The sequence below is a fragment of the Giraffa tippelskirchi genome, chromosome 3 (genome assembly GCF_054371585.1).
Source record: "Giraffa tippelskirchi isolate mGirTip1 chromosome 3, T2T-mGirTip1v1.2.pri, whole genome shotgun sequence".
NCBI lineage: Eukaryota > Metazoa > Chordata > Mammalia > Artiodactyla > Giraffidae > Giraffa > Giraffa tippelskirchi.
This window is the reverse complement of record NC_137277.1, coordinates 16,583,461-16,602,612: the sequence shown is the minus strand read 5'-3', so window position 1 is coordinate 16,602,612 and position 19,152 is coordinate 16,583,461. Positions and strand designations below refer to the sequence as shown.

The 19,152-nt window shown below is 58.0% G+C and overlaps 1 protein-coding gene across 1 annotated transcript; it reads left to right on the top strand.

Annotated features, from left to right (window-relative positions):
• Nucleotides 1-1,893: 1,893 nt before the first annotated feature.
• On the top strand, nt 1,894-16,888 carry METRNL (meteorin like, glial cell differentiation regulator). The gene is made up of 4 exons (XM_081576858.1): nt 1,894-2,283; nt 8,075-8,460; nt 15,335-15,394; nt 16,359-16,888. Exons 1-4 carry the CDS (start codon nt 2,123-2,125, stop codon nt 16,679-16,681), a joined length of 930 nt encoding a protein of 309 aa, XP_081432984.1. The 5' UTR covers nt 1,894-2,122; the 3' UTR covers nt 16,682-16,888.
• The last annotated feature ends 2,264 nt before the right edge of the window (nt 16,889-19,152 follow it).

Genomic DNA, 19,152 nt, shown 5'->3' with positions numbered 1-19,152 from the left:
CTTTCCTTACCACCCACAGTGCCCTGGGTGAGAGGTGCTGCTGTGCAGACATGCTCGGCGTGCACAGAAGTGGTTGCAGTTTCCAGACCTGCAAGCAGCAGACCCCTCTCCTCTGCTGCCTGCGTGGCAGTTTCACTTGGCTCACTCACTTCTCAGAGGAGTTCTGCACCCTGGTACCCGCAACAAGGGGGGAGGGGGCACACACTCCAAAGGGGTGTGGTGAGGGGTGCAGCAGGCCCTCAAGCCCGGAATGGATGTGTGTAGAGTCCTCCAGTCTCAAAGCTGACTTTGGGTCTTGGGATGACATCACTATTTATGACCAGGCAAGGTCCTTGCTCCAGGCTTAGGCTGGGTGGGTTGACCTGCTATTTCGGGGCTGCCTTAAGCAGATTCTTCAACTGTAACCCCCTTCAAGGGTGAACCACACCCCTAGCCTTGCCCCAGCACTCCAGAGGCTGTCTTCCAGATTCATCAGTTTTGGACCCTGTAGCCTCTGGCTTCTCCAGAGGGTGATAATTCCATCTCTACAACCGACTTAGACTTCCAAAGCTAATCAAATGAAAGGGTGCAACGCAAAAATAATAGGAAGTAACTCCCCTCCCCTACGGGTCATTTGCAATTCCTCCCGAAATGTATATTGGCTGGAAAAGAAATGCTAAAACCAGGTCAGATTTCTCTACTATTTGACGGAGTTTCAGGCTCTGAAACTCAAATCAACACCGGAGTCTGAGGAAGCAGAAAAACCTGCTTCTGTGATCCCTGGGGTGGCTGGCTGGAGTGCCAGGGCTCCCTCCCTCCACCTGGTAGATCCTTATCATCCTTCCAGAGGCTAGGGTCCTCTGAGTTGCCTATGTCCTCCTGTTTGGATGTCGGGCACTTGATGGCCCCAGTGACCACCTGGGGAAGGCAGCGGCTGTCCTCATGCTGTGCTCAGGAGGCTGGGTGCTGCGAAAACAGGGAGCTCAGAAGGAAACCTTGCACACAGGGAGCATTTGGCAGTATCTGGAGACAGGTCCTGTTGCCAAGCCTGGCGGTGCAGGGACTGCTACTCCGGAATGCTGCTAAAATCCTACAGTACACAAGAGGGTCCCCACCACGAAAATCAAGTGCGAAGCTGGTGAATCGGGCAGGAGACTAACTTTGGAGCAGGGATGGGGGGACCAGGGGGAGCGATGCACAGGAGCGGTGACCTCGGCCGGCAAATCCAGAGCCTCTCTGTGGAATGGGTGTCCCAGGGTCCATCGCACACTCAACTGTGAGTCAGCCACATCACCGGCCACAGCCGGGCCTCCCCTCCCCCGTGGGCTGCAGGACGGGACAGTCTGAACTTCCGCAAAGCACACTCAAATCCCGTGGAGGGTGGGTGCCAGGAACATCCCTGACGGCCTCAGGCTGGTCACACAGCAGTGACACGGCCAGGCGCCCCTGCTACATCCCAGAAGCCTTTCCGGACTCAGTCTGCCCGCGGGAGGGACCTGCCGGCCAGGCGCTAGGCTCGGGTCTGCACAGACACCGGGTCTCGGGTTTCTACCCCGCCCCCGCACCTTACAAGCCCGGGACGCGTTGCTGCCCTTCCCCCTCCCGCTCGAAATTCCACTTTCCAACCTGGCTCTTCCCTCCCGGATCCTCTTCCCCGTCCCTCGCGCAGCCCTCTCCTCTCCCCGGCGTCCTAGCCTGTCCCACCCCCAGGCCACACGCCCCCGGCGCTCCGCGCCCCTGCCACGCCGCAGACTCGGGTATCCGCCGCGTCCAGCCGGGCGCACTGGCCGCGGGATGCGGGCGCAAGGGGCGGAGTTCCGGCGCGCGGGGGCGGACCCGGGGCGGGGGCGGAGCGGCGGGACGGGCGCCGCCCCCCAGCTGAGCCGGGACCGGGACCGCGGACTTGCAGACTTCAGAGGCTCTGGCGGCGGCGGCGGGCGCGGATCTCCGCGCGCAGGTCCAGCGGCTCCAGCGGCTCGGGCGGCCCCAACTCCGGCGGGGATGGGCGAGCGGCCGCCCTGGAGACGCGGGGGGCGCGCGACCTGACCGCCTGGACTCGGAGCCCGGCCGCCCAGCCGCGCCGGGTCGAGGGTCTGCTCGGTGGGCGCGGACGCGGGACAGGCGGCCGAGCCGGAGCCAGAGCATGCGGGGCGCGACGCGGGCGGCTGCGGGGCGCGCGGGGCAGCTGTGGCCAAGGCCCCCCGCCCCGGGCCCTGGACCGCCGCCGCTGCTGCTGCTGCTGGCTGTGCTACTGGGCGGCGCGGGCGCGCAGTACTCGAGCGACCTGTGCAGCTGGAAGGGGAGGTGAGTCCGCGCGGCGCGAGCCCGGCCCTCGCGTCCACTCCCCTCCCGCGCGGGCCGAGCGCGCGGGGGCTCGGGGGGCCCGGGGGCCCGCTCTACAGGCCGAGTGCGGTCCGCGCCCTCCCCCGCCCCCGGTTCTAGAACAAAAGAGCCCGCGGCGTCCCGGTCCCCCGGCCCAGAGGACGCCCAGGGGAAAGCGCGCCTGCAGCGCGGTGGGGTCGGTTCGATCCGGCAGCCCGCTCTCCCGGCGCAGGATCGCACCGGTCGCCGCTTGGTTCCCAGAGAGCCGCAGCCCGGACCCCGCGACCCTTCACTAGAGGCGATCGGGGGTCAGCCCTCTGGCCGTTCCCGGGTTCTGCCCTCGGCGAGGAGTTACGCGCCCCGGGCCGAGAGGAGCCGGGCCTGCGCTCAGGGCCGAGCGGGAAGGGACAGACGGGTTGGTAGGAGGGAGCGGCGGCTCCGGTGGTCGGAGAGGGGGCCCTGGCGCTGACCGCGCGCTGACCACGTCGTTGCGGGCGGAGACCCGCGGGCGGGCACCTTGCGCCGGGCGAGTTCTGGGCCTGGTCGAGCCCCCCGCCCCGCCCGGTGAAGGTCAGGCCGCCCTTGGCAGCGCGCGCTGGGCTCGGCGACCCCCCTTCACGCCCTCCGCCAAGGCAGGCAGCCGAGGACTTTTTTTTTTTTTAACTGCAGTGTGACAGGCAAGTCACAAGCGTGGGCGGGGAGGGCGGGTGGTTGGTGAGAGCGCAGCTACTCAGGACGAGAACAGCCGTCTGCCAGGGCACCGGCCGGAGCCCGGCACCTCGCTGTCGGCGGAGAAGATGGCATGTGCTTTGGCAGTTGCGGGTTCAAGAGTTTGCAGAGGGAGGGAGATGCTAGCGTCGTCTTCTCCGAAAACACAGTGGGCCGGGACTCCCATGGGGTCTGGGTGTCCGAGCGTCCCACCGTGCAGGGCCCCTAAAACCCTGCCTTCTGGTGGGAAGACTCCCGCTGGCAGACGCCTCATGCTGTGGGGGTGTCACGGGGTTATTTTGAGTGAAGACGGTTTTTCCGAGAAGGGCAGGGTTGTGCCAGGGTGCTGGGTTGTGTGTCAGCAGGGCAGCTGCTGGTCATCTTGGATACGTCCAGACCCAGTTGTGCGTGCTCCTCCATGGGATTTTCCCGGCAAGAATACTGGAGTGGGTTGCCCTTTCCTCCTCCAGGGGATCTTCCCCACCCAGGGATCAAACCCGTGTCTCCTGCATTGCAGGCGGATTCTTTACCGCTGAGCCACCCGGGAAGCCCCCAGTTCTCTTTGGAAATGGCAATAACGTTGCTCCTTTCTCTCTACTTCCCACCCATGCCAGAGTGAAGGTCCCAGGCTCTTGAGGTTGGGCTGGTGTCACCCGCCCTCCAGGCTACAGAAGGTCTCCCGGCAGCAGGGGTTGGTGGAGCTGAGACTGGGCCCTGTGCGGATCTGAGCTCTGGGGGAGGGTTGGCCTGGAGAATGCTGGCGCCAGCACAGAGCTGGCTGGGAGCCTCTGACTCTGACACACTCTTCTGGGGCTGCCCTTTCCCCCCTCGCTGGTAATTAAACTCCCTGCTTTGCAGCCTCTGCTGGATGAATCAGTGCATCCGCAAGATGAGGCCTTGGGGTGTCCTGCTTCAGCAGATCAAAAACAGAAACCCAGTCCCACCCCTGTGAGTTTGAATTTCCAGAGGAGGAGCTGACACCCTTTTCACATTCTTGGAGGACCAGTGTGCAGAGGATGCCTCCCCTGGAGACCCGAGGGAGCTGGGGACCATGCAGGTGTTTGTAGTGGGTAGAGGAATCCCTTCTTCTTCCTGTGCATCCTCTTATCTACCTGGAGAAGCAGAGCTGCTTGCCTGCATCCCCTCTCCCTCCATCATTGCTAATGAACCCCTGGTCTTGGACACCCTCCAGTGTACTCCACTCAACCTAAAGGTAGAAACTTGTCAAGGGTGGCTGCAGTGGCTGTAGAAGTTATGGGCAGGATCCGGAGCAGAGATAGGTCCAAGTCACATTCCAGGAGCATAAGACCCCCCTCCCCCCACGCCAGCGCTGTAATTGCTGCCCCTCCAGTTACCTTTTTTTTTTTATTTTCACAGATCAGCTGTCAGATTCTTAACCCTGGTGCACCGGTTTACCTGCTGATTCTATAGCATTTATGACTTTTTATGAGCTGTTCTAAAGACAGCACAGGGTGGTGCAAGCCCCAATATGCTGGGTGGTTTCTGATCCCCTGATAGGAAGGGAGTTGCTTTTTTATGACACTGGCCACTCACATTTGACAGGCTGGATGTGTTTCTGGGTGTATCCAAGCAATTAAGTAGAAGGTTTTGAAATCCCTCTCCCTCAGCCAGGGCAGGACGCGTCCTATCTTTATTAGGCCCTGGTCATAAAGGTGGACCATGAACTTTCCCACTGCGACGGGCTGGGCACTGCCAGTATGTCACCCCACTGCGACGGGCTGGGCACTGCCAGTATGTCACATCTGCACTGTCTCCCCTGCGAGGTGGGGAAATGAAAGGTCAACTCCAGGCAGCAAAGCCTTTTGGTTTCACCCTTGATCTGAAGCTCTTCCTGACTTTAGTCAACCAGAGACCATCACTTCCTTCTGGTGACTCAGGGTTTGGACCAGGCTGTGGGTATGAGTGGTGTGGGCTCCGCTGCCACCACCCTGACCCCATCAGATAGTCCCTGTAGCAACTTGGAATTTGCCATCTTTCCCATAAAGGTGCTCCATAGGTGTGTGTCCTCCTGGGGAGTGACACTTGCCAACTCTTCCCCCCCCTTTTTTAATGCATTAATTCAGTTTAAATAATCCAAGATCAAATCAGTTTTCTCAGTTTCCTAAGGCTAAATAGAACCATATTTTTTTTCCCCTGCATCCTGTAGCTTCATCACATCAGGGCATAGTTATTTCATTTTTGCTTGGTTAGGATGTCACTTGCATGTCATATGAAAATCATAAAATACCATTACCAGTGACCATTACCAACGTGTTGTGTGTTTGCATCTCCAGCACTTTTGCATTAACAGAAGTTTTTTTCAGTCTTTCAGTGGTGACTAGATCTTCCGGTAGGTACTAGGTAGACCGTGAATCTTCTACTTCAGCTGGCCCCAGGCTGAACTGAGCAGATGTCTGTCTGAATGGAGCTCTTGCTGTGATGTGACCGTGGACACTCCTGTGTTGGGTGCCTAGTGGGAGTCTTGTTGGTCATGATGTTTTAGTAGAACAAGAGAGAAGAAGCAGAGGTGGTGACTTCCTTGGTGGTTCAGTGGCTAAGACTCTGTGCTCAGAATGTAGGGGGGCCTGGGTTCGATCCCTGGTCAGGGAACTAGGTCCCACATGCCATAACTAAGAGTTCACATGATGCAGCTAAAGGTCCTGTATGCCACAACGAAGATAGAAGATCCCATGTGCCGCAAGTAGGACCTGGCACAGCCAAGTAAATAAATAAAAGTAAATAATTAAAAAAATAGAAGAGGCAGAGCAGAGCCTGTGCAGGTTCTGGGGATGGGGTGGACCTGCTAGAGGGTAAAGTGATAGGTGCCATATTTCTTGTCTGTCCGCTGTCTTTTTGTTCCTGGTCCTCTTTTAGGTGGCAAGTGACTTGTAAGTAAATGGATGCATGTGGTCCTGTGCACAGGCTGGTGGTGGCAGCCCACCTTCCCCTGGGCAGCGTGGGCTGGCCATCAGTCCCCATGAGGGCCCCCTTCACCCCTGCCAAGATGTGGGTGGAGGGTCAGCCCACCCCCTTTTCCCGCTCCACTGTTGAGGTTAAGGCAACTTAGTGAGAGGTACCCACAGCCTCTGCCATGGGTTCTTCATTCCCTCGACCCCTAGGGTCCTCTCTTCCCACTGAGAGGGAAACAAAGCCTTTGATGGGATGGTTTTTGTGGGAGAGAGAGTGGAGGATTGGTGCCTGGGCAAGGGGCAAGTGTCCAGCTACCCCTCGAGGCTGGAGCCAGGAGAGGAGGGACACTGTGATAAAGTTTGTTGGGCTGCATAAGAGCAGGCCTGATTATAGTCATCTGTGGCAACCACACACCATTTAGTCTAATTTTGTCACCCGGCACTACAATTACACCCATCCCCTCCTGTGTGTCAGATGAGCTTGTGTGAGTTTTATGTGGCTGTAATTTGTAAGTCTGTTCTGCGTGTGCGGCCCCGGTAGGCGTCTGAGGCCAGGCTGCCTATGACCCAGGGCCTTGGGGGTGGGGAGTGGGGTTAGGAGGGAGTTCACCTCCTTGACACCTCCTTCTGATGTGGTCTGCAGGGTGATTGTGCAGCCCCAGCCTGCAGCTGGCCGTCGTATGAAAAGCGAGGCTTTTCGGGGCCCGGAGCATGAGTCACCAACAGTAAATGCAAACCATATGTTATGTGTTTTCTCCTCTACAGAAAAGGTTTCTGGTAACTCACTCAGGCCAGGGCTCTGAATATCGCATTGTTTATTTCACATAAAAATCCTAAGAATGTGGGTGAACCTGTCTGAGATCTGATCAGAACCAAATTTCATGTAATAAAACACTTAATTGAAGTCACCAGGTTTGAGTTCCAGGGCTGCTAGGTGGTCATGACGTAACCGTCACCACAAGCTGACATTTACATTACAAGTTTGAGTAGGGGAAACTTGAACGTTTTTGATGGTTTCAATTTCTCGAAAACATAGCGTTACAACTTACTCAAGACCTGCCACCCCGAGAGCATAGCACACTTCATTTTTTCCTCTTTGGCATTTATTAGGACTGAAACCCACTGAACTCCTCAGCAGTCCCCATCGGGAAGACAGGCATCCACAGATCTTTTGTGTTTTTTTTTCCACGGTTCCCTCCCGTGTCTCCCCGTGGAGGACCTTTCCTTGACTTTTATATCTTGCTTTGATGATATTTGAGTTTGTTTTGGGAAAAAACAAAACAAAACCACGATTGGCAGTGCAGGGTCTTCAGGTTTACAAATGAATGACAAAGCGGTCACATCATTGCCTTCAAGACAATAGGAACATTGTGTCTAATGGGGACCTTAAAGACAAAACTCACCAACAACTTCCAACAACCCCCCCCACACACACACCAAATTGCTAACGTTCCCTTTGGTTTAAAAGCTGCTCCCTGGAGTGCATTCTTTATTGTATGTGCGTGGCATTCCAGCCTGCTTCCTGTCACTTGAATCTGCTCCCTGGTCTCTACTCCACTCAATGGGAATCTCCCATCAAATGAGCTTCCTGACCCTCATTTGGTCATCTGGAACCTGGGTTGGTGCCAACGTCTTGCTGATGTTTCCCTGTTTATTTTTTGGAAGACCCGTCCCTTCCGTGTTTCCCACCTCCACCGCACCCGTCACCATCCCAGCTCAGGGAGAGACCCCAAGGACTTGGGCTCAGAGCCCAGTGGAGTGTCAGGGTTTTGAGAGGGCCCAGGAGCCAGGAGCTCCCACACGCACCAGAGCGCTCAGAGCTGGACGGGTGGGACCACATGGCCGCACCCCCCTCCCTGGAGATCGGCCCTCAGCTGCATGGTGGCGACAGTGCCCACCCGTCTGTGGGCGAGGGGTGCTGCTGTGCCGTGCCAAGTTGCTCTTTGCAACCCTATGGACTGTAGCCTGCCAGGCTCCTCGGTCCATGGGGATTCTCCAGGCAAGAATACTGAAGTGGGTTGCCGTGCCCTCCTCCAGGGGATCTTCCCGAACCTGGGATCGAACCCACATCTATTGCAGCTCCCACATCGTAGGTGGATTCTTTACCGCGCTGCTCAGGTGCATCTCCCGAATGACGTGTCTCTCCCCCTCTGCAGCGGGCTGACGCACGAGGCCCACAGGAAGGAGGTGGAGCAAGTTTACCTGCGCTGCTCAGCGGGCACTGTCGAGTGGATGTACCCGACTGGGGCGCTCATCGTGAACCTGCGGCCCAACACCTTCTCGCCCTCCCGGCACCTGACTCTATGCATCAAGCCCCTCAGGGGCTCCTCGGGGGCCAATATTTATTTGGAAAAGACTGGAGAACTGAAACTGCTGGTGCGGGACGGGGACCTCGGGCCCGGCCAGGCCCCGTGCTTCGGCTTCGAGCAGGGGGGCCTGTTCGTGGAGGCGACTCCACAGCAAGACATCAGCAGGAGGACCACGGGCTTCCAGTACGAGCTGACCAGCAGGCGCGTGGGGCCGGACCTGCATGCCCTGTCGGGTGAGTGTGGCACGCAGGGTGCGGGAGTGGCCGCGGGGGGGTCCTCTCCTGTTTGCTGGGCCTGCCCCCCATGCATCGTCTCCTGCCCCCACCTCCTCCCACGGGGTAGAATCTCCAGGTAAGAGCACGCTGCCCGAGTCTGGGCTTCAGCCCTGGCGGGTCTGCCCGAGTGTGGCTGAGGCTGCCCCCGGCGTGCTGCGGGCAGTTTAGACTCAGGACGATGGCCATGGGTCAGAACAGGGCCACGACACGGTCCTGGGTCCAGTGCACTCTTCTCCCCTGGGCCAGCTGTGGCTGCAATTTGAAATGGGAGCCATTACTGTCCATTCTCCTCCAGAGTTTCTTCTGACATACGAGTCGGTCAGGTGTTCTGGGAGTCAGCTGCAGCCCCTGAAACATTTGAGTTCTGGGTGGGAGTCGAGGCCGATTCCTGTTCCAGAGCTGAGGTGTCCTGAATCATGGGCCGGTCCCGGGTTCCTGAGCCGATATATGTGTGGGTGTCAGTGAGGACTCGTCCGTGTGGGGCGAGGGCACCAGCGCTGTGCCAGGCAGGGCGGCTGAGTGGCTGTGACGACCTGGGGACTTTGGGCGAGGTCCCTGAGAGAGTCTCTGGGCGACCGAGGGCCGGTGTGTTGGCTTCATATTTTCCTTCCTTCTCTTTGAGGCCAGCAGACAGCTCTGCTGCACCCTATGTGGAGAGCAGTGTTGGTCTCTGGAAAGTTCTGTGGGCAGAGAGGAGTGTGTGGCCCCAAGAGCTCTCACACAGGGCAAATTCGGGGTCCTCGTCATTTTATCAGGGACAACCCTGAGGCACAGATGGCTTCACGGGGTCTGAGTTTGTGGGGTGGGGGCTGGTAGCACTCGGGTGCACCATCTGTGCCATCTCCTTCAATTCCAAAACTAGTTGGTGGCAAGACGCCTCCCAAGGGGAAGGCGTGAGCTTGGATAATCTTGGGGACAGGTTCTAGGCAGCTGTTCTTCAGTGACCAGCTGAGATGATGGGCACTGGGGGGTGCTTTGGCATCAAGTGATGGAGGTGAGGCAGGGGTGCTGCTCACACCCCATAGTGCATGGGGCAGCCCCGACACGGAGAATGAGCTGGCCCCAAGTGTTGGCATGGTCCCTCCACCATGGAGGCCCCACGCGTCAGCAGTGCTGAGGTCAAAACCCCTGGTGTGAGGGGTGGACCAGCCCCAAGAATAGTATAATCTCCACATTTTAGTGAATAAAATCTTCCACTGGGAAAACTCAGACCTCCTAGGATTTGAAATGTAGACTTTTCTCCTGAGTGTGAATCTACAGTATATTGTCCTGTTGTTCTTGACACCGATGATTTTCCAAAACCTTAACTCTCTCTCAACCTAAACTGGTCTGTTACAGAGCTTCTCCGTATGACTGCCCAGGTAGGACCCCTCCCCCCAGGGCTTGACTGGGTAGGACCCTGTCAGGAACGCTGAAAGCGGCTATAAAACCCCAGGACTTGAATAAAACTTTAACCACAACAGCCTTTATCTTGATCACCAGCAAGTGATCACCGGGGCTCACTCTGGTGTGTATGCATATGGAGCAGGGAGCCACTGGAGATACACTCGCCATAAAAACAAAATCTGGAAAAACCCAGTCACCAAATTTGATGTGTCTGACCACAGCAACGGTTGGCTGAGGGTACAGATATTAGGAACTCACTAGCATTCCTTTTACTGATTAAAATGTTGATGGGTTGAGGCCACTGGGCTACTGGTTCTCTCCGGCTGGAACTTTGTTCTACTTTGCTGTGCGGCTCCCACCAGATTCTCAGAGGCCATGGCGTAAAGGCCTTTCCATGATGCCACCTGGGTGCTCCGGTCAGCACAGACTGGAGTCTCTGGTGGAAAATTCACGGTGTGGTCGCAACCTTGGGTGACTCAGCCTGTGACTCAGCCCTGGGGGCCCAAGACTTTCTCTCCCCTTCTCTGGGGCCAGGGTCTGTGCTTCCCCAGACCCCAGGTCCATGTTTCCAGGCTAGGGCAGTAAGTGGGTTTGGGAGAACCCTGTGGGGTCCCAGGGAGGAGGCCCCATGTGATGGGTAGGTCATCTGGTCACTAGCCAGGGCCCAACACTGGTTGCATGCCTGCGGCTGGACATTGGGCTGCCGGGGTGCCCTTGTTACCCCCAGCCATAGGCTTGCCTGGCCCTAGAGTGTCTCTTTAAATCTGGGTCCTGCAGGGATCCCAGGGACCCTGGGGATGATGGGGCGTGAGTGTCCATCTATCTGCCCAGTGGCTGGGGCGCTCGCCTAGGGCAGTACAGACGCAGTGACTGTCAGAACTTGAGATGGGGACTCAAGATGCTTCCAGGGTCTGGCAGCTGTGGACGCAGCACCTCTCTGTCCTAAAGGAGGCAAGGGCAGCAGGGATCTGGGGAGGCTGGGCCGTCCCTTCTCCCCAGGGATGCTTCCCTAAGCTTTTAATGCCAAAGGAATGGGTACGTAATGTGGAATGCTGGTGCCAGCCATCTGGCAGCAGTGACCTCCCCTGGGGCTGGGCGGGCTCCCAGAGGGCAGCGCCCTCCTGTCTGGCCCTGGCTCTAGCTGGGAGACCCCGGTGAAGCCGAATCCCTGGTGCGTGGGCCGTGGAGGTGAGCGCACATCCTGAGGTTGAGCAGCCCAGGAAGCAACCTGCTGGGGAGGTGGACAAGCCTGCTCCCTCACCGATGAGTCACAAGTTCCAGTTTGTGCTGACAGGAGAGTAGAGGCCCTGTGGGCCGGGATCTCGGAGGAGGGGAGGTGTGCATGAGCCTTGCCGCAGCTCTGGGTGGTTCCGCCGGGCGTGTTTACGGTGAGCGTGTCAGCCTCGTGTTCATCATGTTGCACAATCAGCTGCCTTGTATGAACTGAGACGTGCTGACAGCCACAGAAGAGGCCAGAATGGAGAGGCAGGCAGAGACGGAGGGGCAGGCAGGCGGCAGGGGTCCTTCAGCTCTGGGGGACTCAGGACTGGGCTGCCATGTGGCCGGAGCGAGAAGACCTGCCCCCTCCCCTTCCCCTCCCACGAGGTCCTCGCTGGGCACCTGATGAACCCAGTACTCCTTCCTCTGGTGCTGGAAAAGTCTGGCAGGATATGAAAAGCAGGCGAGCAGCCAGACGCAACTCACTAGTGGAAGAAGCTCCAGGCCACTCCTGGGCCGTGTGCTGAGGCCCCACTGTGGCCCCGGCCGACCATCTTCCTCAGGGTCCCACTACACGCGGGTAAACAGGCACCATCAGTGCCCCTGTGGCCCAGTGGGCTGGGGGACTCATTGGCGTGGCCAGCAAGGGAGGGTGGAGGTGTTACTCGGTCTGGTTCTAAGCGACAGAGGCAGACCCCATCTTTGGGGTTCTTCTGGGACCCCCTGATTCCAGCCTGTTCTTTTACTGCTTAGGGAGCTAAGAAGCAGGGGCAGGCTGTGTGTGATGCCCACCCAGAGCCGGCCCCCTGTGTGCAGGTGAAGGGGGACGGCAGTGGTGTTTTAGACCCACAGCTGGAGGGTGGGGAGGGGCAGGAGGACTCACCCTTGTGGCGGCCCTGAAGGCTCAGAAGTGACACCCATCGCTGCTTGTGGGGGCCAGGTGGGGTGAGGCCGCCTGGGTCCCACAGTTTCTGATGGGCTTCACCTCCCTGTCCCCTTTGAAACCGCTCTGTTGATGAGTCAGAGGCAAATGATCCCTTTGGGGGGGGTCCCTGCTGAGATCCCCACCTCAGGCACCTTAGAACATAGGGGTGGCCTTGATGGGCCGTGGAGGATAAACAACAGCATGCAGAAATGAGAAGAAACTTGGTTATTTCCTGGAAACAGAAGAGAACTTAATTTTTTCCCTGAAAATTTAGTTTCTTGCCCCAGTGCTTCTCCAGCACCCCAAATCATTATTAAGGTAATTTTTCATCTTACGCAGCCCCGGGCTCTTGAGGTGGAAGGTGTGACTCCTTGCTCACCAGGAAAAGGCAGGGAGAAGAGCAGGTGTGGAGGAGACGGCTGGTGAGAGGGGCAGTTACTTGTGCTTGTGGGGCCTCTACAGGGGGCGACCAGCCTGAGTCAGGTCCCTTAGGGTCCTATGGGGCGATGTTACCTTGCAGCCTGGAGTTGCGGTGAGCGCGGGGTTGTCGTGCCAATCAGAGGAGGCTCTCGGCTTAGGGAACACTGGCCACATTGCCACCTGCACTTTCCTCCCTGTTAAAATGCTGTGTTTCCCCACCTGGCGAGACTGTGCTGAAGACCCCAGAGGGTGTCTCACACAAGATCTCCACCCCAGTCATCCTTACCTGGGCCATCCCACCTGCTGAACCAGCATCCAACCATCTGCAAACATCTCCTTGGGGGTCGGGCTCTCCGGAGCCTGACAGAGGGGTGCTGCCCTTCCCATCTGTACCTGCCGTTCTCACCTGCGTCCCCGCCACCCCCCAGGCTGGTCTCCTTGACCCTGTTTTTTTCCCCACTTCATTCAGTTCATTTTATACACATTCCAGAGTAATCTGCTCCACGTCCACACTCCCCAGCCCCTCCCCTTTCCGAGAACCACAGGCCAGAATTCCACCCAGCCCCTGGGTCGCCCCCTCCCTCCCCACCTTCCCCGCAAGGAAACGAGATTTGATGTGTCAGGAACCAGCGCATTCCACTCCGCCTTTACAAGCCTGACTCCGATTAATAATTGTTTCCAGACTACTGCTGTTAGCATCTACAGCCTGAATTCTCCACGAAGGTGCCTACACTTCATAAAGCTTGGGGTCATAGAGAGTCTCTGGGGGACAGCGTGGGGGGGGGCGGGATTTGTTAGTTCCAGCTGTCAGTGTGGCGCCGGCTCACTGAGGCTTCGACAGGAGGGTCTGCAGGCTGCTGCCCACCTATCCCTGGAGCCACCAGGTCCTCGGACATCCTCCTTGGGACTGGGCTTGAGTCAGGGCCTGGGACAAGCTCATGCCACCTTTCTCCTCAGCAGTCAGCCAAGGTCCTGGGGCCTACGACCCACAGAAGGTGAGGCTCCAGGGCTTGGCAATTACACACACCCAGGCTTGCAGTCCGACCAGGGTGCATGGCCTGGGCCTGTCTCAGCTTCTAAAGAGCTTGTACGGATCTCACCTCTCATCCCCCTGCCCTTGGAGCTTGCAAGGCCTGGCCTTGGGGCCCCAGGTGGGGGCCTCTATCCCAGTGGGCATTGGGGGCACCGCCAGGATGGGAAGTCTCCCCACTGCCATGAGCTGCCTCTCATAAGATGCAAGTCCCCCCAAGGCACATGAGGCTGTGCAGCCCACTTTCCTCACCATAGTGACCTCTGTCAGGCCCACTGTGGGCAGCAGGCCCCCAGCAGGCTAGAGGTGGGGGACCCCCAGTTGGCCACCCTCTTTTTTAGGGGAGGCGTCAAGGCTGGGGGTCCACACTCTTGACAGAGAGCCACAAGTGGGCAGAAGGCTCAGGATTTGGAGCTGAGGCGGGAGGCGCTCAGTCCTCTCAGATGCTTCTGACGCGTCCAACAGGCTGTTCTTGTTCTGCGGCCTCTCCTTTTTCCTGATAACTTGACAGAGCGCCCGTGAGTCATGCACTCACCAGACTGGACTGGGACGCATGCACCCACCCCCGCCGGGGGCGGGACAGAAAGGCCAGTGCTCTGGACGCGTCATGTCCATCCCCACGGGGTCCCAGGACACTGGAGACTCCAGGGTCATCTCTGATTGCCCCCACATGCACTCTGGGTCCTGGAGGCCCCTCCTGTTCTCCGCATCTCCCTGTCTCCTCCAGGGCCCTGAGTCACTGCAGCCCCTGGGCAGGTGACAGCTCAGCCCAGTTCAGGGCCAGGTAGGCGGACAGCTGTAGCTTCATCCAGGCCCAGTGAGCATCAAGGCTGGAGACCCTGTGGGGCCTTTAGAATGTGAAAGGGCCCAGGGAAGCTTGTCCTGATGAGCATTCATACCTAATGTTTCTGTTGTTAGGGAGTTTGGGCCCCTAGAAACAGGTGAGGAAAAGTGCACCATCAGAGCCAAATAATAAGCTTGTGTCTCCCCACATCCACTCTTGAGTTAGGAGCGCCATGGTCCCTGGGGGTCCCCCGAGTCTCGAGGTTTCTCTCTCCAACCCCCTTCCAGCCCTTCTGGAGGGCTCCTGCCCATCTGAGTCTGTAGGTGGAGGGCAGAGGCCCACCGAGAGGGACTGGTTTGTCTGGAGGAATCAGCTCCCTCCCACATCTGGGGATCTCAGAGGGGATTCTGTGAACTGGGCTTGCTGTGAAAGGTGTCTGGAAGGGTTTGGAGGTGGTCACCTGGTCCCGTCGATTAGACAAGCACCCCACTGCTGAAGCAGGTGGACATGTCTCTCACTCCCACCAGTGCGTTTAGCAGGGCCACAGCCTCGTGGTGCTTCTAGACAGTGCTTTGACCTCCTGTGGAATGGGGATGGCAGGTGGGACCGTGGGGACAGGCAATGTAAGTGGGAGGCCCTGGCATTTCCAGGCGTAGCCACCGAGGCCACGCGAGGCTCTTGGCCAGTCTGGTGTCAGGAATGCGGCTTCAGGTGAGCTCGGGTTGGTTTTGGCACCGAAAAGCTTGCCAAGCGTGACTGCAGACATGAGCTGAGTACAGTCCAGCACAAAACCCCACTTGCCCTTCATTTTCATGCCGTCGCAGGCGGCCTAGGTGAGCCTGGAGCTCCTAGAGACGTCTCCCCACCCACGAGGCGGCGGTCATGGTCCCGCCTGCTGTCTCTCTTGGCACCTTGATGGCAGAGGCCCGGGGCCTAGACAGTTGCTGCTGACATCAGAGGATTTATAGGATGTCACGTGACCTGTGTGCTGTAGGCGGGAGGGTCTGTGTTCCTCGCGCCTCCACAGGCCCCATCTGACCCTGCATCTGACTCTCTTCTCTCCCCACAGCCCCATGCCGCCCTTGCAGCCACACAGAGGTTCTCTTGGCCGTCTGCACCAGTGACTTTGGTGAGTATGCTGGAGGGTCCCACCATGTGGGAGAAATAAACCCCCTGGGGGGAAGAGACTCTGCTGAAGACTGAGCTTGGCCCCCTTTCCATCACCAATTTGCAGGTCACGGGAAAATGCCTTCCTTTCCACTCATTTAGAGTGACCCCCCCGCCGCCCCAGCCCAAGGGAAGGGACTTGTGTGCAGGGGAATTCCTCTTTAAGGTGGGAATTCCTATTCGAGGGGATATTGAGCATTTTCCTGCTTTGTGCTTGAGCCCAAGCCCTGGCTCTAGCCTCTCTGCAGCGCCCTGCCCACACCCAGGTCCCTTGCAGGCACCGAAGTGGGAGTTGGAGGCACTGGTGGGGTCAGGGCTGAGGTCAGGGACTCAGCCTCCGCCTGTTTGTGATGTTGGCACAAACGTTCTTGGGTTAAGGGTGGCAACACTCAGTATGAGTTTGCTGGAGCCGGCCCAGCGGGACCTGGCTCAGCTCCCTGGGCTCCCATCGCAGTTGGGGAGTAGAAGTGCAACCCCCCTTCTTCTTTCTGGCCCCGTACAAAGGGGATTGGGGCCAGGCAAGAGGTCCCCAAGCTTGTGCCTGCCCTGTCCTTTTCCTTCCTGTCACCTTCCTCTCCTCCAAGCTTCACCCTTTCTGTCCAAACTTGATGCAGAATCACAGCAGATCTTGGGTATTAACTGCAGTCACTTTTCTTGTTCCAACTTGAAAAGTTGGTGCACAATGAGGTTTGTACCTACTGTTTTCCCCCACTTCTGTGACTGGCCCTTGAGAGAAGAGCATCTTTGCCCCCCGACAGTGTGAGTGGCGGGGCAGCCCTAGGCAGCCTCTTATGTGTGGATTGCACTTTTTAATGAGAATTTCTGGAAGGCAGCGTTCAGGATCAGCTCCCAGTTTTGCTGCGGGGTATAGGGGTGTGCTCTTGGCTTGGTGAGCACCCTGCTGACCCCCTCTCCTTCCTCTGCAGTTGTCCGAGGCTCCATCCAGAAAGTCACCCATGAGCCAGAGCGGCAGGAGTCAGCCATCCACCTGAACGTGAGCCGGCTCTACCGGCAGAAGAGCAGGGTGTTCCGGCCGGCCCCCGAGGGCGAGGGCGGCGGCTGGCGGGGGCGTGTCTCCACGCTGCTGGAGTGCGGTGTCCGGCCCGGGCACGGCGAGTTTCTCTTCACCGGCCACATGCACTTTGGGGAGGCCTGGCTCGGCTGCGCCCCACGCTTCAAGGATTTCCAAAGGATGTACAGGGACGCTGAGGAGAGGGGGCTGAACCCCTGTGAGATGGGCACGGAGTGACCGCCAGGTTCCGCAGCAGTGGACACTCACACTGTGGTGGGTGCCTGGTACTCAAGCTGGGGAGGCACATGCTGCATGCGGCCCCACAAGGTTCCGGCCAAGAACTCCCTGACGGATTGATCGGAGATGCTGTAACATGCCGACTAAGTTATTATATTTTTTTTAAAAAAGAAATGTCCATAGGAAGCAAACTCCCGTGTCGTAAAATGCCTTCGTGTTCCGTTTTGTTCTGAGCATCTGAAGTCACTGTGTTTGGCTGCTGTGTTTGGGTGAAGTGTGGGGGTGAAGTGTGTAGCCCACGGCGGACGCCCGACACCAGGCTTGGGTACCATTCAAAGTTGTTTCTTATGATGGAAATTTATGGAGCCAGACACCTAATGGTTTTTCATTTTGTTTTTGAATTTTTAAAGGAGGGGCTTTGCCAGCCATCATCATTTTGGGACTACTGGGTGTTTCCATTCCAGGGAATAAAGACCAGCCTCTGATGGATCAATGGTGCGTCTGTCTTCAGCCCTGGTCAGGAGTGTGTGGCCCTTAGCTGGGAGTCCAGGTCAGGTCTTCTCCTGGATTCTTCGCCCCCCAACCCTGGCCCTGGTGTTAGGGGCTTTTCATACTGGACCCATCTCTAAGTGAGGCTGTTACCTCCATACTTAACAACCCTTGCCTTTCTGATGGACCAACCCCACCCCCTTCCTGTTAACCCAGGTCCTGCCCTTTGACCTCAGCTTCCCCCAAATGTCTGATCCCAGGGCAAGTGTCTAGGTACCCAGGGGCTGTTCTGAACCCCATATCCTCAAGGATGAGTCAGTGTCCTACAGCTGCGGAAACAGATGACCACAACCCAGGAGCTTGAACAACAGATGCTTATTCTCTCACAGTTCTAGAGACCAGAAATCCAAAATCAAGGTGTGGGCAGGGGCGCGCTCCCTGCGACAGCACCAGGGGAGACCCCTCCTTGTCTTTTCCAGCTTCTGATGTTGCCAACAGTCCTTGGTCCTTGATCTGGTGGACACATCAGTCTCTGTTCTGCTGTCACTTGGCCTTCTTCCCTCTGAGTATCTCTGTCCACGTGTCCTTCTCTTACACGTCCGACAATTGCTGGATCAAGGCCCACCCTGATCCAGTAAGACCTCATCTTGATCATACCTGCAAAGACTTCATTTCCAAATGAGTTCATATGCACAGGTTCTGGGTAAGATAAGAATCTCGGGAGATAGTCTTCATCCTGTTAAGGGCGTCACTGGGATGTCATGAAATCAGACCCAAGGCTGTGATTCTTCCCAAGCAACTACTGAGATGCCAGGGACCTGGGAGAAGCCGACACCAATCAACGAACACCCAGCCAGCTGCATGGAAAACTCAGGCACACTGTGGGGAGTGGCTGTCTGCCGGCTCAGGCCTGTGGGTCAGCTCAGGTGTGCCCTGGCTCAGGCCTGTGGGCTCCTGCAGGTCACAACAAGAAGCAGGTGCTCAATACCTGCCCAACAAGCAGGGTGATGACCTGAAGCAACAGGTCTGGTGACGGGCACAGGTCCCACTGTGGCGAGTCACTGGGATGCTTTATGCCAGGAGGACGTCTGTAACAGCAGTAGACGTGCCTGGCCCAAGGCAGGGGAGGAGCTGACCCTCTCCTGGGTTCATGCGTTGGGTTTTCTGGGCTGGCTGGGCACTCGGATGCTGCAGAACCAGATTGTCGGGCTTCGAGCTGGCGTCCCTCATGTCAGTCAATACAAGGACGCCGGAATCTGCCCCAGGAGGATCTGGGGCCTTGACCGCGTGTGCTGATGTCAGTGGACAGCATCATTTCCTTCAAGTGAGGCTGAAGCTTTGCAGGAAGTGCCTGGGGGTGGAGGCCTCTTGGCGAGAGAGTTTGGAGGGAGCTTGTCAGACAGGTTGGGGAGAGGGTGGGGTTTGGTGCTGAGAGTGCGGCCCTGCAGGTGGGTGCCTGGTGCCTGCACGTGGGAGGTTTCTCTCTGGCCAAGCAGAGCCCCGGCAGTAGTCCAGGGCCGCTGGGTGTTGCGGAGGGGCTGGGAAGGTCACCATTTCTGAGAGGGTGCAGAGCCCCCACCTCACTCCAACCTGTGCCTTCCTGCTGCCCAGGGGCTGCTGTGGCGTCTGAGGCCGCCGCATGCACCAGCCCACTCTCTTAACACCAGAACTCCTGCCTCCAACGCTGTGGAGCCTTGAGGGGACTAGGCACCGGAGGCTCTCTGGAGGGTCCTTCTGACTGACCAGTGGCCCTTGGCCCGGTGTCTCTGTCTTGGCTCCGGGCAACCCCAGTCTTTCTGTGGATGGAGCTGCTGGCAGCCCCCTGTGGCTCCGTTCAGAGGTTGAAGGGGAGCCGTGGAAGAGCCCTGAGTCCTGGCTCGGGGTGCCCTAGATCCCATCTTCCTCCTGCCAAGTGGTGCCCCCACCCCCACCCCTCGTGTCCACTCCCTCCCATCTTGCACACTCTGGACTGGTCAGCCAAG